The sequence below is a fragment of the Carcharhinus amblyrhynchos genome, chromosome 9, assembly GCF_965287045.1.
Source record: "Carcharhinus amblyrhynchos chromosome 9, sCarAmb.v2.hapA, whole genome shotgun sequence".
In the NCBI taxonomy this organism is placed as follows: domain Eukaryota; kingdom Metazoa; phylum Chordata; class Chondrichthyes; order Carcharhiniformes; family Carcharhinidae; genus Carcharhinus; species Carcharhinus amblyrhynchos.
This window is the reverse complement of record NC_137332.1, coordinates 19,648,192-19,672,250: the sequence shown is the minus strand read 5'-3', so window position 1 is coordinate 19,672,250 and position 24,059 is coordinate 19,648,192. Positions and strand designations below refer to the sequence as shown.

The following is a 24,059-nucleotide window of genomic DNA, read 5'->3' as shown; positions in this document are numbered from 1 at the left end:
AGCCCTATCTCCATATTTTACCCCATTAATCCCTGAAACTATACATATCTTGGGACACTAAGGGGTGACTTAGCATGGCCAATCCACCCAGCTTGCACACCAGGGGCAGCACAGCAGTTAATACTGCTGCCTCACATGGCCAGGGACCTGGTTTCAATTCTGGCCTTGGGTCACTGTCTGTCTGGAGTTTGCACATTCTCCCCATGTCTGTGTGGGTTTCCTCCATGTGCTCTGGTTTTCTCCCACAGCCCAAATATGTATGGGTTAGGTTGATTGGCCATGATAAGTTGCCCCTTAGTGCGAGGGGGATTCAAAGAGTAAATATGTGGGGTTACGGGGATGGGACCAGGGTGGGGTTATTGGTGATGCAGGCTTGATGAACCAAATGGCCTCCTTCAATGATTCTATGATCTTTGGCTTCTTTGCTGGGACAGTTTTTAAGCACCCTGATTACAGTTAGCTGGGGTGGTTGATGGATGGGTGCTCCTCCTGCCTTCCCGGCTTTGGTACAGCCACTTCTCTGCTTTCAAATTTACCTTATTCCACTCAATCTTTTTTGGGATATCATTTTCCCTGTCACTCCAAATCACTGATTAATTTTGTTTCCTGCTTGTCTGCTCAGTTCAATTGCCTTTGTTAAAGTTAAGTCATTTCTCAACTGCAAGTAGTCAGATAATGCTTCACCCAAGTCTCCGACAACAATTCTGTCCCTGATTAGTTCATCTTTTAACCTGCCATATCACACTTCTCTACAAACCTCTACAGATCATTGATAAATGCACCAGTGCTGAACCCCTTGTCATTGGGTAGGCTTGATAAATTTAGCCCACTCGACAACGGTATGCTTTCGCAGATTGAAGTAGGCATCAAGTACTTTTATTACTTCATCGAACATAGCTTTTTCCTTTGCTCACCCCTAGCCTGATTAGGATATTGGCTACACAGCCACAAATTAGTTTTTGGCTTCACCATGAGGCCTGGCATGGTGGGATACCTGGCAAATCATTGATGTCAATCCAGCCAGGCTCCTGCCTACTTGAAGCCTGTTAGCTGCGCAAAGCTTTCTGGTGATGGCAGAGACTTTTCCATGCTTGTTCTTTCTTTCGCTGCCACCATGTTATATTCTCAGTCTCCTTATGCGAGCACAGAATATTTAGAGATTCTGCTGAAGATAACTTGATTGGAACACAATTTATTCCGACTAAGTTATTTGGAAAGCCAGTGCTGACACAGTGGGTCAAATGGCCTCCTTCTGCACTGTAACAATTCTGTCATACTGTGAGCTACATGAGTCTCACCATGAGGTCTACGAGAGTGAGCAAGATCATAAGGCAAGGCTTCACTTCCTGTGAAATATGTACACAGTGTCTCATTAGTATGTCACAGTTAGAATTAACCCGTTACGCAACAGAGAGTGGTCAAAGTGAATAGTTTGGGAGCATGTAAAGGGAAGCTGTGTAAGGCTGTGAGGGAGAAGGGAGTAGATGGTCACGATGATAGGTTTAGATGAGGAAAATAGGAGGAGAATGGAATGGCGCATGAGCACAGCTTGGGGCACTGGTTGGTCTTTTTGTGTCTCCTATATCCTGTATATTTAATACTTGTCTGGAAATATACATTGGGAATCTGTGTGCATCATTCTTCCCAGCACCCCATTTCCTTCACAATTTCTGTCCATATATTAAAGAATGAAAAAATGTACACACACACATAATATATATTTCTGAAACCTATCCCAGTTGGTGAGGGTCTACACTGGGAGAGTGCATTCATAAAATCTGTCTCAGAAAATATGGGCCGAAATTCTCTGACTGTTGAGGCTGACAGGATTCTCTGGTTTCGCCAGCAGCAGACACCCGTCTCTGGATATCCCAGTGGCTTCGCTAGGGAATCCCTTTGATAGCTACGGGACCAGAGAATCCCACTGTCAGTGAACGGCATCCCACCTCTTGCCATTCCTGGAAGGCTGGAGAATCCGGGAGGGTAAATCTTTGTTAAATTGAACACGGAGGATCTTGCATCCAGCGCCCAATGTGGCTTATTTTGTGGAAAATAAGTTAGTTTATTTTCTTAGCCACTCCACCAGTTAGCAGCAGGGTAACTTCTGAAAACCATGAACCTCATAGTGAATATGCATTTCTCTTTCTCCCCCATGGTGCAGCTGAGCCCAAGATTGCATGAAGTGCTTAGCTGAATGGGCCTGAAGAAGTAGGCTTTTCAAAGCTGTCTCTGAACTTTCACTACAGATGCTAAAGTTTCATACACTTTCAAACATCGCCAGCTAGTTTTTATCTGCATTGACACCTGTCATTGTGAATACATAGAATCCTACAGTGCCGAAGGAGGCCATTTGGCCCATTGAGTCTTCACTGACCACAATCCCACCTAGGCCGTATCCTCATAACCCCATGCATTTGCCCTGGCTAGCCCCCTGACATTAAGGGGCAATTTAGCATGGCCAATCCATCTAACCCGTACATCTTTGGACTAGGAATTGAAGCTGGTCCCTGGTGCTGTGAGGCAGCAGTGCTAATTACTGTGCCAGCATGCTGCCCAGATACCACACCTTTAACATAGGAAGGCATTGAGTTAACATTTAGTTTCTTTCTACAACCACCCTGGCAGTAGCTGCAGTCCCATCTGCAGCGAACAAAGCTTTCAGGATACAAAGTAGTTTGGGGACTCTGAGAGTGCTGCACAATTGGAAGGAGAAAAGTGATCTAAGATGTGGACAGTGAAGGCAGGTAACATCGCACCTCAGTTGTTTTGTATGCATCTGTCATTATTCTCTGACTCACCTTTGCAGACGAAACCTGCCAACCAGGGTATCTGAAATGAAACAAAATACTTCCAAACCACCACAGGGAACATACACTGGACCAGGCAATCTGCTATTGAAAGACAGACTGAGCAACTGACAGCTGGAGTATCGCATACCTGAGGGATAGGATGCATCAGCTGGGCAGATAACAGGACTCTGACTGGGTGGCAGCATTCCCAAAATCACGGAAAATTGTTGATGGCAGGCGTGTCACCATCCTGGCTTCTCCTCTCAACCCCAAGGGTTGCTTGAACAGAAAGGCCTTTCATTCCATCAGTGCAAAGGTTGTGTCAACCCAGAGAAACTTAATCAGGTGGCTTAATATCCTTGAAGCATTTATTAAGGCTCCATAAGGGAAGCAGGGCCACATTTCCATAGGAGTTCCTGGATCAGCGACCACGAGTTTAAAAATCGTGGCCCAGAAGGTTGTCTCAGGATCCTGACGTGTCCAGAGCAGATTTGAATTTTCAAGGGGTCAATAGCGGGGGTGGGGAGAGGGGGGAGATAGAGAACCTGGAAACCACTCACCTCCACTTAATGGTCCCTTAAACTCCTTAATGAGCTTGTTAAAGGACTTGTGTATTCACAATTGCAATTTTTAATCTTCAATATGACAAAATCCGAGCGGTCTGGTGAACATTGATGCACAGTTGTCGGGTACCATCAGGGTCTTTCTCTCAAGTTATTTCAAACTGGACCCACTTAGACATGTTCCAGCCTACCACTGTAATCTGCTTGGCCCCTTGCACTGCATGGACTCTGTTGGCTCTCTGGAGAGCTGTCTCCTTGTCAGGGCATTGGCAGCCCCCAACATGGCTGCTGCCTTCCTTTACCCTGGTGCCAGGCATGCAGCTCCTGCTCTATAATTGGCCAACAGACTCACCCCCTGGCCAATGAGGTCATTGATACTTGCAACATGACACCAAAGCATCATCTTCAAATGGGGAAGATTTGCCAACACTCTCACCGCTGTGTTTGTTGACGAGATTTTAATTTTCTTTTTGCCACCATCAAAGACCGCTCCTCCTTTAATGGTAGCCAACAGTTCAACCAGATTTCCAGCAGCCAGTCAACTGTATGCCTCCTTGTCTCCCTGATCACAAATGATTTGATCATGAATAGTAGGGTCTGATTGTGCAAGCTTCACCTTGGTCCTGCTCACTGTCCCCTCTAAATTTTCACACAAATGGAGTACATGTCCACTCCTTTAAATATAAAAGGCCCATGCACTTAAATGAATAGGTCGTGCAGATCAACACAGATTTAGAGATTATTTTAGCCCCACTTTGCTTGTTATTACTTTGTTTCCAATCACACTCTCAGTAGCCTTGCCAGCAATGTTTGCCATGACAGCAAAGTGGATAGATGACATAAGGGCCAATTTTCCAAGTTCACCCTCAGGCGGGATTTTCTGGCCCCTTTCCCACCAGTGGGACCTTCCAGTCCCACTAAAACATTTAATCCCCTCGGGCAGGACAGGCAAGCCAAGCAATTTGCCATTGACGTCATCAGCACAGTGGCACAAGTGGTTAGCACTGCTGCCTCACAGCGCCAGGGACCCAAGTTCAATTCTGGCTTCGGGTCACTGTCTGTGTGGAGATCGCACGTTCGCCCCCATGTCTGCGTGAGCTTCCTCTGGGTGCTCTGGTTTCCTCCCATGGTGTGCAGGTTAGGCCATGATAACTTGTCCCTTTGTGTCAGGAGTACTAGCAGGGTAAATACATGGGTTTGCAGGGATAGAGCCTGGGGTGGGATTGTTGTCAGCACAGCTCAATGGACCGAATGGCCTCCTTCTGCAGGGTAGGGATTCTATGATACTATCATTCCAAGATGGCCAAAGGCTGAGCTGCCTCAGGTGTGGGAAAATCCACCCCAGGGGGACTGGAAAACTCTGGTTTTGGTGTGTTGATAATGTGTATAGAAAACACCCAACCACGCTGCGTTCGTGATGGACAGTTTAGGCCAGCACATTCCTGATTTCTAATTTGCATCTGTATGATTCTATTACAATAGACTCTGACTAGCATTCATGTGAGTGCAGAGAACTGTTTGCTCTGAAGAAATGCTTAAATTGGTGTGGTAACAATCAAAGAATAAGAAAAGCAACATAAGAGGGCGCTTGGAGTGTAATTGTCCCATAAGTAGGGTATCTCCTGCCGAATGAATAATCAAGCATATCGGCAGCGCTGTGAGGGACTGGACATGGAAAACCAGATTACAGCATTAATCGCTGCAAGGAAAGCGAAGGATATTTTGCCAACAAAGATCATTGGAGGTATATCACCTTCTCCGAAAAATCAGTCTAATGCTGTGAGGTATCTTGGTTATGATACTGCTCTGTGAACATTTAGTGTTTATTTACTTAAGTCACAAATAGGCTTACATTAACACTGCAGTGAAATTACTGTGAAAATCCCCTACATGCGCACATCCTTTGTTTTGTGAATGCAGGTCACTGTTCCAAATTTGAAAATATTTCAAACACAGTTTGGTTACATTCTGTTACCGTTGCTTGACGTCGGATTTTGTTTTTGTAAAGTTGGTTGCTTGTAGTTTACAAATGTCTCCGTGTCTCTGTGGGTCAAAGTTCCAGTTACTGAAAAGCATTCCTGCCAGAGAGCTTGCTCATAAATACATGGGAAGATCGCAAGTTCACAACATCGTCAAAAGCAGGAGTAGGGTTGAGGCATTTGGCCCATAGAACCTGTACCACCATTCAGTAGGAACATGGCTGATTTGACTGTGAGCTTAACTTCTGCCTGCTCCCTCGGTGCCCACACACACACGGGGCAATTCTCCCAGCCCACTTCACTGCCCTAACAGTCGGGGGGGGGGATGTGTTGGGGCTGGGCCCAACATGTCCAGGAGACCAGCTAACAAGGGGTGAAGAGGGGATCACACGTGGTCAGCGATGAGGGGCTGTGAGCCTGGCCAATGATGGGGCTAGCCAGCGATCGGGAGGCTGGCAGCGCAGGGCTACGACACACGCGCTGACCTCTGCTCTGCTGGCCTCTCCAGTGGGGAATAGGCCTTGCCCAGTGATTTTCAATGAGATCTTTTTGGGAAAATTCCACCCTACAATTCTTGACTTCCTTATCGATCAAAAAATATTTCTAATATTGCAATGTTAAGAATCATCCACATTGTTGTGAACAAGAGCCACATGCAGGCCCAACTAAGGCTGATTTCTTCCCCTGGGGTTTTTGTCACAGTCTAGTGGTTTCATGGTTATTCTTACTGATATTAACCTTCTACTGCAGATTTTATTTGATCAATTGGGTTTAAATTTCCCAGCTACAGTGTGATTTGAAATTCATCTCTGCAGATCATTGGTGCAGGTCTGTGGATCACTGGTCCAGTAACATGGCCACTATGATACTATGCCCCTCTGCCCCTCATTGAAACACACCTTACTCTCAGAATTACAAAAATGCCTTGTGCGGGGTTTTCCTCCCCCTCCGCTGTGTGTTTCACATCAACGGGAGGCAGTATGCCATTCGCTGGTGGCGGGACCTTACGCTCCTGCCATTGTCAACAGGGTTTCCCGTAGAACACACCCCTCACTGCCGGGAAACCCATGGCGGGGTTACACCGTCAGCAGGACTGCAAGATCCCACTGACGTAAACGGCAGCGAGATTCCATCACTTCTTTTAGCTTTGTACAAGTTCTTCAGAGGTTTAAAACACCATGGCTGGAACTTTAGGGCAATTTCCACAAGCAGAATTGTCTGTTCCCACTGCGGTGAACAAAGATTTGGCTGTGCGCCAAATTCTCCATCCTCGCTTGCAGCGGGGAGTGAATGATCGGAAAATTCTGGTGATGCCATTTTTCTCATTTTCCAAATACTACGTCTTCGGAACGCTGCTCAAATGCTGGCTTTCAGAGGTAAATAACGGTATAAAAAGTGCAATCAGAACCACATTTGAGTAACGATGTTTCATTTAAGTTTGAGTTAAAAACTAAATGTAATCATGGCCATCAGACTGACCTCAAAACAGCAGCTATTAATTATGTGGCCTGCATATAAATTAAGTTACATCAAATGTTTACACGTGTAACTCCTAACACCTTCGTTATTCAGAAAGAAAAGCTTTCTTTTTGCCTCGTAAATCATCAGATGGTTTCAGATGTGGAGATGCCGGCATTGGACTGGGGTGGGCACAGTAAGAAGTCTCACAACGCCAGGTTGAAGTCCAACGGGTTTACTTGGTAGCAAAACCTGCTGAAACTATGGTTTCAGATGGAATGGGGTGGGTTATACATGAGATATTGCAATTGTGTTGGGTGCACCAGATGTCTTTACCAACATGCCCTCTAGTTTTTTGTGGCAGGTGCAGGCAATGTGTTGCAGTGTATGTCCGCTTTATTTTTTTTTGCCTGGCAGAGCACAAGTGGTAATTTGAAGCAATTGGCTTATGCACAGCCTGAGCAGAAACGTTCAGCTTGCTCTCATTCACTGGCCTGTTACTTCCTGGCTCCCCCGCATCAGATTTGCGCAGTACCCCAAAGATACACTGGGGAATCCCTCTGTGAAGTTCCCAGGCAAGAACCTGCAGAGTATTTGTCCAGAAGTGCTAACTTCCCTCGGGCAACTGCACCGCACTGGGAACCATCCACATAGATGGCAAACTGGTTACCATTGCTGCCTCTCAGTGGCAGGGTTCGATTTCAGCCCCAGATCACTGTCTGTTTGGGCTTTGTGCATTCTCCCTGTGTCTTTGCAGGGGTTTCCTCCCACACTCCAAAGATGTGTAGGTTAGGTGGATTGACCATGCTTAATTCCCCTTAGTGTCCCAAGATGTGTAGGTTGGGGGGATTAGCATGTGGGTTCCAGTGATGGAATGGGAGCTAGGTGTGGGCCTGGGTCAGAGAATTGTTGCAGACTCGATGGGTCAAATGGCCTCCTTCTGCACTGTAGGGATTCTATGAATTGTACGATTTAGATCACTAGCTCCAGATGGTTTCACGAGGGTTATAGTAACAGTTGTATGGAAAAAAAAACTAAGAAATCAAATCACTTGTAATTTCTGCATAACTATTTTAAACATGATGTGGAGATGCCGGCGTTGGACTGGGGTAAACACAATAAGAAGTCTCACAACGCCAGTGGCTTTTGCTACCAAATGAACCTGTTGGACTTTAACCTGGTGTTGTGAGACTTCTATTTTAAACACACAGACCAATCCCACACTGGAGTCTGCCCCCAAATCCCTGACCACCCGCTCCCTAACCAACCACCTCCCCGCCTATGGTATTCTCCATTCCCCAGCCCCCTATGGGATTCCCATATCTCCCAGCCTCCTTATCTGTAAGGTACTCTCTCCAATGTAGCCTCCTTCAACCCGACTCTGTTATACTTAGAAGCTGGGCCTTGTGAATGGCTGCCCTGCCTGGATACTCCCCGATCCCAGCCTGAGTCAGGAAGGTCAGGTGAGAAAAAACATTGACGCAGTTAGAACATAAGAACTTAAGAAATAGGAGCATAGAAGTAGGCCATCTAGCCCTTCGAGCCTGCCCCGCCATTCAATAAGATCATGGCTGATCTGTCGTGGCTCAGTTCCACATTCCCGCCCTCTCCCCATAACCCTTAATCCCCTCGCTTATCAAAAACCCATCAACCCGCGTCTTAAAAATATTTAGCGAGGCAGCCTCCACCACTTCAACGGGCAGAGAATTCCAGAGATTCACCACCCTTTGAGTGAAGAAGTTCCTCCTCAACTCCGTTCTAAACCGCCCCCCCCCCCCTTTATCTTGAGGCTGTGCCTCCTAGTCCTACTGTCCTTTCTGAGCGGGAAGAGCCTCTCCACCTCTATCCTATCCATCCCATTCATCATCTTATACGTCTCAATGAGATCTCCCCTCATTCTTCTAAACTCTAACGAGCACAAGCCTAGTTTATCCAGCCTCTCCTCATAGCTCAACCCCCTCAACTCCGGTATCAGCCTAGTAAACCTCCTCTGCACTCGCTCCAAGGCCAAAATATCCTTGTGTAAGTACGGCGACCAAAACTGCACACAGTACTCCAGCTGCGGCCTCACCAATGCCCTATACAGCCGCAGCAAGACCTCCCTACTTTTATGTTCAATCCCCCTCGCTATGAAGGCCAGCATCCCATTAGCCTTCCTGACCACCTGCTGCACCTGCAAGCTGGGTTTTTGCGACTCATGCACAAGGACCCCAAGGTCCCTCTGCACCGTCGCCTGCTGCAGTTTTTCGCCACATAAGTAATAGTCCTTCCTACCATTATTCCTACCAAAGTGGACCACCTCGCACTTGCCAACATTAAATTCCATTTGCCAGTTCCTGGCCCATTCGCCCAGCCTATCTAGATCCTTCTGCAGACTCTCTACACCCTCCGCGCAATTTGCCGTTCCACCAATCTTGGCGTCATCAGCAAATTTCGACACCATACACTCAGTTCCCTCCTCCAGATCATCTATATAAATGGTAAATAGCTGAGGCCCCAGCACCGACCCCTGGGGCACTCCACTAGTCACCAACCGCCAATCCGAATAGCACCCATTGACCCCCACTCTCTGCCTCCTATTTGACAACCAATCCTCTATCCACGCTAACACCCTACCCCCAACTCCATGCCCCCTTACCTCTGCAATAACCTCTTGTGAGGTACCTTGTCAAACGCCTTCTGAAAATCAAGAAAGACCACATTCACTGGCTCTCCTCTATCCACCGCCCTAGACACATCCTCATAGAACTCCAATAAGCTTGTCAGACACGACTTCCCCTTAACGAAACTGTGCTGCGTCTGCTCTATCAAGCAATTCCCCTCAAGATGCCTCGCTATTTCCTCCTTGATGACGGATTCTAACATTTTACCTACAACAGACATTAAACTAACCGGCCTATAATTCCCTGCCTTTTGCCTGGCACCCTTCTTAAACAACGGCGTAACATTAGCCGTTTTCCAACCTTCCGGCACTTCCCCGGAATCCAGCGACGTTTGGAAAATAACCACCAAGGCATCCACTATCACCTCCGCCATTTCTTTCAGAACCCTCGGATGCATTCCATCCGGTCCTGGGGACTTGTCCACAATCAGTCCCTCCAGTCTGTCGAGCACCGCCTCTCTAGTAACAATAATGTCATTGAGACCCTCCAGTCCTACCACCTTTCCATCGCTAACACCCGGCAAATTATTCACGTCTTCCTCCGTGAAGACCGAAACAAAAAAGTTATTCAAGTTAATGGGTAACTGTCTGTGTGGCATTCACGCATTCTCCCTGTGTCTGTTTGGATTTCCTCCGGGTGCTCTGGTTTTCTTTCACAATCTAAAGATGTGGGTGTTAGTTGCATTGTGGCACAGAGTGGCAATCTGACGCTGATTGGCACTCCAAGGAAATTAGGGCCCATTGTTTGTGGATAACATAGATACATGTGCACTTTAACTGGAGGTGCAACAAAGAGAGGAAGAATAAATAGTATTTAACATGGAATAACTTATCAACTGCTTGCAATTATCTATTTCCAAATTGTTCAGTCAAATAATTATTCCACCTGTGAAGTTCTGAAGAATGTCCTGAAGTTTAATATTGCTCATTCCTAACCGATACATTAACTTAAAATAGCTGAGCATTAGATAGGGTCAGTCCCCTACAAATAATGATGTAGGGCATGAAATATCAATTTGTTTTGTGTTATGATTAAACAATTGAGTTTAAATTAGTGAGCTTTCAGTGTGGTTAATTTTGTAAACAAATGTTTTGGACCTGAAGTACGATCCAAAGTGGGAAGATACTTGACATGAGCACAGGGAACAATAATGCAATGGAAGCATTTAATGCAGTGTGGCTATTTGAGTGTTTCACTCGGACAGAGGGGTAGAGATCTACTGCACCTTCCATGCTAATGAGATAGAATCCCATTTGCGCTTGACCAGAGCTAAAGATGCTCAGTGCTGTTCTGAAATGTAAGCTTTAAGGGAGACTCCAGAACATAGGATCATAAAAAACAGCAGTAGGAATAGGCCACGTGGCCCATCGAACTTGGTTCATTTTTCAGTAAAATCATGGCTGGTCTGATTCTGGTTTTACCTCCACTTTCCTGCCTGCTACCCACAACCCCCCCCATAACCCTTAACAACCTTGCCAATCAAAAATGTATCTTACTCTGACTTGAATATCATAGAAATTCTACAATGCAGAAGAAGGCCATTCAGCCCATTGAGTCTGCACCAACAACAATCCCATTCCTGTACCCCCATGTAATTACTCAACTAACCCCGCTAATCTATGCATCTCAGGACACTAAGGGCCAATTTAGCCCGGCCAATGCACCTAACCCCCACATCCTTAGATTGTGGGAGGAAACCAGAGCACCCAGAGGAAACCCACACAGATACAGGGAGAACATACAAATTCCACACGGACAGTTACCCAAGCCAGGAGTCGAACTTAGGTCTCTGGAGCTGTGAGGCAGCAGTGCTAACCACTGTGCCACTGAATATATTCAATGACCCAGCCTCTGCAGCTCAAAGAACGTTCCAAACACCAGAGAGAAGAAATTCCCCCTCATCTTCAAATTAAAGGGGAGATCCCTTATTTCTAAATTGTCATCCTCCCAGCATCTACCCTGTCAAGCTCCCTCAGAACCTTATACATTTCAGTAAGATCACTTCATTCTTCTAAACTCCAATGAGCATAGGCACACCTTGCTCAACCTTTCCGTATAAGGCAACCCTTATATGGGAAACAGCCCAATGAACCTTTTATGAACTGCTTTCAGTGCAAATATATCCATTCTTAAACAAGGAGAACAAAACTGTACACAATACAGGTGCATGAAATAGCTTCAGAGAAGCCAGTTGATGTCCGTTCACCAAAACTGATTTATTTACAATGGTTTGCAATACTCAGGAAGGTACTTCCCAAAACAGAGTATTCCCACCAAGTGCCACACTATATGTCTCTGTAGAGCTCCCTGAATGGGCAGCCTTAAGAGGCCTCAATTAGAGATATCTTTCAATACCAACCAAATAAACAAACTCAAATTAATTGAGGGACAAATTAAAAGGGGCAGCTCTCCAAAAGGAGGGGGAACAGCCCAAATGAAAAACAAAGTCGAAAGGAAACTTAAAACATGAAATCATGATGTGGTTTTCAGGGTTTATACTACGCCCCAGCCCCTGCGGTGCCCAGCGGGTACGGAAGGCATCAATTGTGCCTGTGGAAGATCTCAATTAGGGAGCTCATATTCCAGCAGGTTCAGTTCATGGACTTTGTTGAAGTCACCACAGTGCAATCTCACCAAACATGGCAAAAATACATTGCTGACTGGCGCTCCAAATAGGGAAATTAAGGCCTCACATGTTGTGACATACTATGTGAATATAATTATGTTTTCTGTACACATTATTGGATTCAGACTCAGTCTTAGTCTGTCATCTATCCATATAGAATCCTAACAGTGCAGAAGGAGGCCATGAGGCCCATCAAGTCTGCACCAACCAGAATCCCATCCAGGCCCTATTCTCATAACCCCACATATTTATCTTGCTAATCCCCCGGGTCAATTTAACATGGTCAATCCACCAAACCCACACAACTTTGGACTGTGGGAACAAACTGGAGCCCCCCGCCAAGGAAACTCCCCAGACACAGGGAGAATATCCAAACTCCACACAGGCAGTGACCTGAGGCCGGAATTGAACCTGGGTTCCTGGCGCTGTGAGGCAGCTGTGCTAACTAACCACTGTGCCACCATGCTGCCCATATATATGTATATTTATACTACTGCTACCAACTTCTCAGCTCCTGAATAAATGAATCTACATAATTAAATATTAAGCAATCCCTTATGAATGATTGGGATGTTAATGTTTATTTGTTAGTAAGTACAAGCAGAATGAAAGGAGTCGGTTTGCAATGGCAATGGTGTTGTCCCGCCAGTGAAATTACCCCTCTTCTCATACCCATTGCATGCCAAGCCCAGAGGCTGCCAGCTAATTAAGCTGGTCACCTGGCAGTAGGCCAGTGATGATGGACTGGGATAAACACAATAGGAAGTCTCACAACACCAGGTTAAAGTCTAAAAGGTTTAAAGTCCAACAGGCCAGTGGCCATAGGAGCCAGAGGTTCCACGCCCCAAAAATGGGGCTGCGCAGATGAAGGGCCTCAACCACATCCATGACTGCCCATGCGGAGGGTTTCCCCTCCACTTTGATGGCATACCAGTTTTGGGTCTCTTTATTTTCAGGGCTCAATGCTGACAACCAAAGGTGCCTTCAAGTTGGATGACTGCTTCTCTGCCTCAGCAGATCCTACTTCTCCAACAAGGCCTGACGTTGCTGCAAGGGCTCAGTTTGGGCCTCCATCCTCAGGGACCCACCCACCATTGTCAATATGTTGGTAAGCACAGAGGGGTCAGTTTGGAGGCCAATTTCCTGACAATTTCACTGGCGAGTATACTGATAACATTGGTGAGCTAAGTTCTCACTCTTACTGGAAAAATTCAACCAAAAAAATCCTAAATTTTCATATTACCCTGGACTTTAGTGGTGGGGAAGGCAAATAATGGTTAAAAAAAATGGACCTGGATAGGTGATCAAATGGCACTTAATACGGGCAAATAGAAGATAATGAGACTAATAAGTTCACGGAGGCAGAAGTTCCTTCACCAGAATCCCTTTATTTACAATTCCAGCAACCGTGTAGTCAGTCACCAGTCTATCTTCAGGAGTACCAGAGGAACTGACACTCCCAGTTATACACAAAATAAAGTCTCCCTGATTGGCCCATCATTTGGCCCCTTAATCAGAGTGTTCGTATTCCAATAGGCCAACCTCAATGACCTGATTAACATCATTACAGAGGCTAATAAAGGGGAATAAACAATGGGACAATAAATGAAATAGTTTTTAAATGCAAGCCAACACACAAGCAAACTGGGGCTTTTGTAGTTATTTAAGCAAAATCAACACTATTACGTTTTTGAGCAATAAAGAAAGTTAGTCAGGTCTGTGCTAAATAGACAGTGGGATAGATTGTAAATGTTAGCAAATGATAATGAGTCTGTGCAAGACATAGGCATAGACACAACTAACTATTAGGCAGGGCAGAGAGGTGGACCTGGGTAAGGTGATCCATGAGAGAATCAATGTAGAATTGATGGACCAAATGGCCTCTTTCTACATTGTAGGAATTCTATCATTCTATTATGTAAATGCTGGTCACTAAACTGTAGCAAGGATTACTGTAAAAGCCAGTTGGTTAAGTATGTTCAAGTCTGGGATAGACAGAGGACAAGAAGGACGGAAGTGTGGAAGTTAAAATGCTCAGGTTAAAAGTGTCATGCCTTCTCTGTAAGAACTCTGTAACAGCTAGTGAGAATGTTTATCAGTCCGTGTCTGCTATTTCAGCTTGAACAGGCTAATTTTCTCTTGCTTAGGCCCCATAACATTCTGTTTTTTGGCATTCACCAGAGGGTGAGCAAGACCAGATTTTCCATAACAAATGCCAAAGACAAGATATGGGGATATGCTATGCAAATGAAGGATTAGCAGAAGTCAATTCTTCATTGAATAAGAAAGGGCAAAAAGCCAGGATTTAATTGGCAAGTGTGTAAGGCAATGAAGGATTTGAAGAATAGTTGTTCCTGATTTGCTGTAATTGACTATAACTGCTAAGTCTATTGACTAAAATTGACTATTCTGTAATGTCAGAACCACTCCAGTCATTTTGATGGCAAGGAGGGAGTTCTCTTTGTGCAGAAGTAATTAAAGGACTTGCATTGGATGCATGGTGCCGAGCACTGTTTTTGCATATGAGTCTGCTAAGTCTGCCTAAGGTTGCTGGTACCCAGGATCTCTGACAGCTTCCTTGTGCATTGTTGGGATTCTATGATTCTATTATGCTAAATGCTGGTCACTAGCAAGGATTACTGTAAAGACTGGCCATTAAGTAGGTTCAAGTCTGAGATAGACAGATTTTTAATTAGTAAGGGAATCAAGGGTTATGGGGATAAGGTGGGAAAGTAGAGTTGAGGATTATCATGTCTGATCAGTTACAATCTCATTGAATGACAGAGCAGACTCGATGGGCCGAATGGCCTATTTCTGCTCCTATGTCTTATGATCTTATGGATGCCCAGGCGTTAGTGATAGAAAAGGATGATTACAACAAATCATTTAGTGCATCTAAAGTATGGGGAGGGTTTGAAAAGCCTGAGATTGTTTGCTTTGGATACAACAAGGTTCGGAGGAGAGATGGTTCAAATAATCAGGATTCTTAAAAGAATACATCAATTGAATTCTGATCATTTGCACACTATTGGCCTACATTCTAGAAGCCAGGGACATCAACTCAAGCTTGGAAGGAGGAAGGTAAACATACAGTTGAGATTTAACTCTTTTGCACTGAGGGTGATGAATATATGAAATAAAATGCCTGGGGAATTAAAGGAGGCAAATAATATGGAAGAAAATTAAAGGAGAATTGGATCAGAATGCACAATTGAGAACCATTTGTTTTTTGAACACGTCAGGTGAATTGTGGAGATTTTCTGGTCCTGTACTTTCTGATAATTTGTATGACTTCACAGATTATTTCAGCACATTTTTAATAACTTAAAGCATGTCAGGACACAATTTCATAAAACTGTATGTACGAATATAACGCAATAAATGGATTTTAACGGACAACGCTAAAATAAATCTGCAGGATTTATAGGCAGAAGCATCATTTTTACCCCCATAAGGATTTCTTTTCCCCAACAGCCAAAATGGTGTATAGGAGAATGCATATCATAAGCAAATAAACATAACTGTATACACAACATTAAAATAACTTGTATTTTCAGGTGTGCAGCGCTATTCAGAATCAGGACTTCACGTTGATTGATGACTACTGCACTGGATTGAAAACGTTGTTGTATCTGAAAAGCATTGAGGAGCTGCAAGATTGGGATGGACAGAGCCCACCAACAATGTCTCACCAGAAAGGAAAACCTGTGCCTAAAATTGCTGGTTTAGTCGGCCAGGTACGATCTGTGTCCATCCTTGCTTCCGTTCTTGCTTTTTCTCTTTTATCTCATTTGTAAATCTTGGAGTGTTGTAAATGAACAGGATTTTTATACGTAGGTCTGTGGTACACAGGGAAGATAAGGTAAAAGGAAATGCCGTTACCTCAGGGACCAAATGGTTCTCATTTGCTACTTGTTCAGGTTTGGATTCTCTGCGCATCTGTGTTAACTGTAATTATTTAGGGATTTCCCAGAACTTTATTATCGCACCACCATATGCATTTTAATGAAAAAAAAAGTAAATTTTCTGCAGTGATTGTGGTGCCTCGCTCTTTAAGACAGTACAGCAGAAGGGGGCCACCTAACTTGAGGAATCAATGGGAATCGAGAGTGAGTGATCACTCCAGAGGGTGGAGTTCTCTCCTGAGCAGAATGCATCGTGAAGCTGTGTAGTAAGCATGTAAGGACTGGAGCAGCCAGGCAGACAGCTCCCAGGTAACCCCTGTACTGAGTTTCTCTTTATTAATAAATAGTTTCTTGTTCCTAACAAAATCCTAATGTGGAGATGCCATTGTTGGACTGGGGTAGACACAAATAAGTCTTGCAACACCAGGGTGAAGTCCAACAAGTTTATTTGGTATCACAAACTTTCGGAGCGCCGTGCCTTCATCAGATGAGTGTACCACTGACCTGATGCAAGAGCAGTGCTCCGAAAGCTCATGATTCCAGACTAACAAAGTCCAACATCTCAGCCAGGGGTGGATGGTCAGAGACTTTTCCCCAGGGTGGAAGTGTCAATTTCAAGGAGGCACAGCTTCAAGGAGAGGTGGGAAAAGTTTAAAGGAGATGTGCAGGGGAAGATTTTCACACAGAGAGTGGTGGGTGCCTGGAACACGCTGCCAGAGAAGATGGTGGAAACAGGTACATTAGCAACATTTAAGAGGCATCTGGATGGGTGCATAAACCGTGAGGGAATAGAGAGATGTGGGCTGAGTAAGGGCAGAAGGTGTTTTTTGTAGCTTAGTGAAGGCATCATGATCTGTGCAGCTTGGAGGGCTGAAGGGCCTGTTCCTGTGCTGTACTTTTCCTTGTTCTTTGCCCTTTACCTCTTGTCAATGCCTGAGTGCCACTGCATAACAGTTTCAATCTTCACAGTGGAATTATATAATATTTATTGACTAGCTTTAACAATTGTGAATAATATGACCTACCAAAATGGCATTTGAAATTCCATTGAATTACATTTTTGTCATTCTATTTAAGCAGTTTGTGAATAAATTCATAGAATGAAGCAAAAAGGAATCTTACTAACTGCTGCACTAAAAAATACCATTGATTGGAGTTTCAAATCATTAGTGTCAAGCATACATTAAACAGAGCCTAACTAATGGCTGGAAGCAACAAGGCAATAACATAACTTGGCTCTGTGAATGTGAGCATAAAAAGCCTTAATGGTTTGTAGGAAATTCCTTCTATCCAAAATAAACATGTCTGTGCTTCTATTAAAATGGTGGAGAAAGAAATTGCGCTAAAATATATAAATAATTATTACTGGTCAGTTGTCACCCAGAGCCACTTATAAATACCATCTAACTCCAAAGTTCAGTAGTCTTGAACCTACTCTGAAGCAATGTTTATTTTTAATATACCGTATCTACTGTTACCTATTATTGACATGTTTATTGCTTTTGTTGATGAACCTCTTGGTCCAAAAATGTCAAGGCCTTTCCAGCGGATCTCAGGGTATTATCAATCCACCCCCAGAATACGAAATTGGTTTGTAACACAGAAATATTAGGTTTTAACATTGTGTCAAAAATTCTGTCTAACCTTCTGAATTCTGTCTGGACTTGCTCCAATAGCATTGGGGCAGAGCTAGCTATATCAGGAGTAGTTAGTTCTGCTTCGTTTAAGGGGAGGCAGTGGCGTAGTGGTATTGTCACTGGATTAGTAATCCAGAGACCCCGGCGAGATCTTGTGATTGGGGTTCAAATCCCATCACAGCAGATGGTGAGATTTGAATTGAATAAAAATCTGGAATTAAAAGTCTACTGACGACCGTGAAATCATTATCACAGCATCAGGATCACAGAATACTACAGTGCAGAAGAGGCCCTTCAGCCCATCGATGGTCGAAAAAACCCATCTCTTTCACTAATATCATTTAGGGAAGGAAATCTGCCATCCTTATCTGGTCTGGCCTACATGTGAGTTCAGGTTCACAACAATGTGGCTTACTGTCGAATGCCCTCTAAAATGGAGGGCAGTTAGGGATGGGCAATAAATGCTGGCCCAGCCAGTGATGCCCACATCCCAGAAATGAACAAAAGGAAGCTCTCACTTTTCTAAACCTCACTAAGGCAATGGCCGAGAGCAGAGAGGGGGAACAGCGAGCATCAACCGACAGAGTTTTAAAAGATATTGTCAGTTATAACCAGGCACGAAACAGCATTTCAATTTCTAACATAGCATTCTTGGATGGGTTTGAACTATTTATATTGCTATTAATTATGCACTCGACAGTATCACCAGAAAATGCCACGCTCCAGTACTGAGTGGGAGGGCAGGGAGGGGTGTTGGGGGATGAGAAAATGGGCTTAGTAGAATTAGAAAGAGGTTTACAGCATGGAAAAAGGCCCTGTAATATTATTATATAATTAATAATATGATAATGAATTCTAATATTATTAGAATTAATTATTATACCACAACCTGTTGCTGGGGCTGAGTCAGCCAGACTATTGAAGAGAGAATTGGTTCAACACCTGAAGAAAATCACAAAAAGTTCAAGAAAATTTTAAAGAGAAATGAGATTTTTTTTTAGTTTGTTTTTGTGCTGTGGCAATGCTGGAAAGCCAGCAACTATTATCTCTCACTCACTGCCTTGAAGACATTTCAGTGATTTGATTTGATTCATTTTTGTTACATGTATTAGGACACAGTGAAAAGTATTATTTCTTGTGCACTATACAAAGCATGCCATTCATAGAGAAGGAAAGGAGAGAGTGCAGAGTGTAGTGTTACAGTCATAGCGAGGGTGTAGAGAAAAATCAGCTCAATGTAAGGTAGGTCCATTCGAAAGTCTGATAGCAGCAGGGAAGAAGCTGTTCTTGAGTCAGTTGGTACATGCCCTGACTTTTGTGTCTTTTTCTCGACGGAAGAAGGTGGAAGAGAGTATGTCCGTGGTGCGTGGTATCCTTGATTTTGCTGCCTGCTTTTCTGAGGCAGTGAGACATGTAGACAGAGTCACCGGATGGGAAGGTGATTTGAATGATAGACTGGGCTACGTTTACAATCCTTTGTAGTTTCTTGCGGTCTTAGATCATAGAGATCATAGAACCCTACAGTGCAGAAAGAGGCCCTTCGGCCCATTGAGTCTGCACCGAACACAATCCCACCCAAGCCCTACCCCCATATCCCTATATATTATACCCACTAATCCCTCTAACCTACGCTTCCCTGGACACTAAGGGGCAATTTCTTACCATGGCCAATCAGCCTAACCCACACATCTTTGGTCTTAGTCAGAGCAGGAGCCATAGCAAGCTATGATGCATCTAGAAAGGATGCTTTCTATGCTGCAGCTGCTATGTCATGTGGGACTGATGACATTTGGAGGCTCCACATTGAGATTGGATGGATTCATCCCAGATATTTCCTGGCACTTCCTGCTGGCGGGATCTTCCAGTCCCATTGATGGCCAACCTCCAGAAGAACACCTTGGATATCAACGGGATGGGAAAATCCCGGCATTGACTAATGGCAGGCCTCCTCTGCTGTCGTAAATATGCCACAAGAGGGGGACATCCCACACAGAGAATGGATACACCATGGAATAGCACAGAAGGAGACCATTCGGCCTGTCATGACATTAGTCATTCAGTTGGATTTTAACAACAATCTGCCAAATTTTATAGGTTCTTTTTTTCTGGTACAGACTCCCATAAAAGTAGCAGATTTATTGAATTCAGTTTCCAAGCTTGCTGTGGTAAAATTTAAATTAATGACCTCTGGTTTGCTGGTCCACCCAGCTGCAGTGTGAAGCTCACCAAAGGAACTTATGTAGTTCTGAATTTTCCACGATTCTATGATGAAACCCATCAAACTGATTTAAGAGCAGAATGGACAAGTTGGGCTGAAGGACCTGTTTCTATCCTGTAAACCTCCTGTGGCAAAGCGTTCCAGGCTCCCACCCATATCTGCATGTAAAACGTCCCCCGCACATCTCCCTTCAACTTTCCCTCTCTCGCCCCTTGTCATTCTACCCAATTACAACGACGAAAACATACTCAAATGCTCTATAATTTGATAATTAGAATTCAATCTAAAGTGACTTGTATTGTCTCAACCACAGCTCCATCTTCAGATCTCTAGTAGTCACTTTGCCAGCCTGGAATTCAAAATTAGACCCTTTTAATGATGCACAAAGTGCTTGGCTTGAGGTACCAAACCTTACACAGCCTGTCATTAAATTCTCAATAATTTTGTGAACTGAACTTTTTACCCTTAATCTCTTATGGTGAAGCATGCTTAAAGTCGGCCATAATTAATTACATTATTTTCAATGTTCACATTTATTTTTTTAATTTTCAGAAAAGTAAGTTCTAAAAGTAATCATAGTATGGTTTGCCCATTATTTTGCCGAATTTAAAACGTATAAATCAGCTTCAGAAACACACCATGCGTGCCAACACAAAATATAAATGATTATCTCAGTAGTGCAAGATTCACCTTTCGACAGAAAGAGAATTGCAATTGAATTGTCTTGGCGAACGGCTCGTTCTCAATTCAGCGTCTTATTTTTATTATAATGCAATGAATGGCTATTTGTTGGAAGCATTGCGCATTTCCACATCATAAGCCTGAATGTCTGCTTGTCTGCCCTGCCTTGTCTAATTCCTCCAGAAACCCGTTTATTAGTAGCCCACTGATGTTACTCCAGAGATTTGTTTGCAATTAATGCTCCAGGATGATTCTTCTGGCACTTGCCTGAAACACTACCTCTGTCTGCTTCAACAAAAGGCTTCAGCCAACATCACAGATGAGCTGTGGATGAAACATTCTGTTCGCAAACTGCCAGAGACACGCAGCGGATTTTCTGGGAGATGGCTTGAATTGAGTCAGTGCTTTCAAACAGCAGCCGATAATGAAGCTTGTAATAATTGCAAGTTAACGGGGTTCTTTTAAAACATTATTGAATCTTGTTCACAAATATCATAGAAACCCTACAGTGCAGAAGGAGGCCCATCGGGTCTGCACCTACCACAATCCCACCCAGTCCCTACCCCCATATCCCTACATATTTTACCCGCTAATCCCGCTAACCTAAGCATCTTAGGACACTAAGGGGCAATTTTAGCTTAGCCGATCAACCTAACCCGCACATCTTTGGACTGTGGGAGGAAACTGGAGCACCCGGAGGAAACCCACGCAGACACGAGGAGAATGTGCAAACTCCACACAGACAGTGACCCAAGCCGGGAATCAAACCCAGATCCCTGGAGCTGTGAAGCAGCAGTGCTAACCACTGTGCTACCGTGCCGCCCTATAGAATCGAGCTACTTTTGGGGTGCATCAGCAGTTTGACTTGGAAGTGTCAATTTGAAGCTCTGAATCAGGTATGCGCAGACATTACCCCTGATCTGTTTAGATTGGGATGTTAGGGTTCAGTGTTATAGAATCATGGAATCCTACAGTGCAGAAGGAGGCCATTCGGCCCATCGAGTCTGTACCCATCTCAATCCCACTCAGGCCTTATCCCCATAACCCTATGCATTTACCCGAGCTAATCCCCCTGACATTAAGGGGCAATTTAGCAAGGCCAATCCACCTAATCCACACATCTTTGGATTTATTATTGTTACTGTGAAATTAAAAACAGAGAATGCCAAGAATGGCATTCTGACTCATCTGTGTAGTGAGAAAGTGAGTTCTTGTTTTGAGTCAAATGTGACTCCTTTAAGTTAACTGCAGTTCCAGAATAAGGTTGCACCCGTTCAAGACTGGGATAAAGAGGAATCTCTTCTCTTAGAGGGGAATGAAACTACGGGAATTCTTTAGTGCAGAGAGCTGGAGAGGCTGAGTCATGAAGTTGAGAGGGACAGATTTTTAATCAGTTAGCGAATCAAGGGTTATGGGGATAAGACGGGTAAGTGGAGTTGAGGATTATCATATCAGATCAGGCATGAGCTCATTAAATGGCAGAGTAGACTCGATGGGCTGAATGGCCTACCTCTGCCCCTACATCTTATAGTGCTGAAAAAGCAGCATTCCTCAAATTCTGGCTTTTTATGTGTGCTTGAATTTTCCTCAGTCCCTATTAGCAGCTTAGCCTTCAGTTGCCGTTGGCCCTAAGTTCCAGAATTCTCTCCATAAACCTCCTCGCCTCTCCACCTCCCTCCCTCTTGGGGATTCGCATTACAACCTACATCTTTGATGCCCTAATTTTTTTTATGGCTCAGTGGGAAGTTTTGCCTAATAACATTCCTATGAGGCACCTTGTACTTGCTGTACTACATTAAGGATGCTGCGTAAATGAAAGGTGTTTTTACGTCAGAGGAACTTTCTTCAATCATTTCGTGTTTTTTTCTCAGTTGGACTATTGAGAATCTATACTCACATCAATATTTACCAAGGTCTTCCATGCATGTGTAGATTCACATTTTTTTATGGAGCTATAGAATTGCACAAAGCTTGTGGAGAGAACAAATTGATGCATCATATTCAAAATCTAACCAAAAGATGGCATTGCTGGTTCTGGCACAAGAAATGGATGGTTTCCCGCTGATGGTGCTCCCATGTTTTTGGGGTGTATCTCACGGCTCATTAATATTATTTTCTATTCTCACAAGTTTCATGCCTCTCCAGCAGCGCTTTCCCTCTGATTTTCGCATCGTATAACGACTTAACTGCTGCAGACACTGAAGTGCTCCATATAAATGGCTCCCCAGCACTTGTTCCCCAATGACTGCAGGGAACGGCAGGCATGAAGGCAGCACCGCGCTTCATGGAGCGGGCACTGGCCAGACTGCTGGTCAGAGTGGTGCAGAGGCAGGAATCCCTATACCCCCGTTCCAGGAGGTGGTTTCCCAACAGGGTCACCAAACAGGAGAGGATCGTCAAGAGTACAGTCCATGGCCCACCGGCCAGCAGATCCTGAGCGTTTCCAGCCCATCTGCCACCACCCCTCCCTATGAATGACACACTCCCAGCTCCTGATGCTGAGGAGAGCAAAAGTCAAACATCAGTGCTGCCCGGAAGCAGACCTGGACCCCTCAAGCTCCAGGGAATGCCAGCCAAATCCACCTCAGGCAAAAGGAAGTCAGCAGGCCACCTCACCTCCAGCTATAGAACTGAGGACAGTTAAGAAACCGTAGGTAATTTGTGGGCATGGAGGAATATAGGAACTATTGCCATTTTGCACCATTTTTTCTGAATGGATGTTAATAAATTTCACTTGTTCACCCACAGACCCGCCACCCTGTCTGTTCGTGTGACCAAGCTTGGGGGAACCATCATGTTCACCCAGCGCCACATCCTTGTGGAGTGTGAGAATGGCAGTGCAATGTCCCTCCCACCCTCTCGCCAGTCCTCGCTAAGGAAGGGCACTCCGAAAAGGACAGGAACCCATGAAGGAGGGCACGGGAAACCCTGCCAGTCTTCACCACCCCCCCTTTAGAGCAAGGAAAGCCTCAACGTGAAGGGCAGAGAAAGCTGGCAACTGACCCCTCCCAATTCCTCTCCCCAAAATGATGATGCTGGGACCCCCACCCTGGCCTCAAATCATAGAGGTTTACAGCATAGAAACAGGCCCTTCAGCCCAACTTGTCCATGCTGCCTTTTTTTAACCACTAAGCTAGTCACAATTGCCCACATTTGGCCCATATTCTCCTATTCCCATCTTACCCATGTAACGATGTAAATGCTTTTTAAAAGACAAAATTGCACCCGCCTCTACTACTACGTCTGACAGCTTTTTCCAGACACTCACCATCCTCTGTGTGAACAAATTGCCCCTCTGGACCCTTTTGTATCTCTTCCCTCTCAGCTTAAACCTATGCCCTCTAGTTTTAGACTCCCCTGCCTGTGGGAAAAGACATTAACTATCTAGCTGATTTGTGTCCCTCATTATGTTATAGACCTCTATAAGATCACCCTGAGCCTCCTGTGCTCCAGAGAAAAAGGTCCCAGTCTACAAAATCTCTCCATATTACTCAAACCATCAAGTCCCAGGGGGTTATGGGAATAGGACCTGGGTGGGAT

At 44.6% G+C, this 24,059-nt stretch overlaps 1 protein-coding gene across 1 annotated transcript in view; it reads left to right on the top strand.

Annotated features, from left to right (window-relative positions):
• The window catches only part of LOC145347633 (dihydropyrimidine dehydrogenase [NADP(+)]-like), a 710,299-nt gene that overhangs the window by 608,583 nt on the left and 77,657 nt on the right, over positions 1-24,059 (top strand). The window contains exon 20 of the mRNA XM_080195279.1: positions 15,636-15,815. Within this exon, the coding sequence (XP_080051405.1) occupies positions 15,636-15,815 (180 nt within the window). The remainder of the gene's footprint in view (positions 1-15,635; positions 15,816-24,059) is intronic.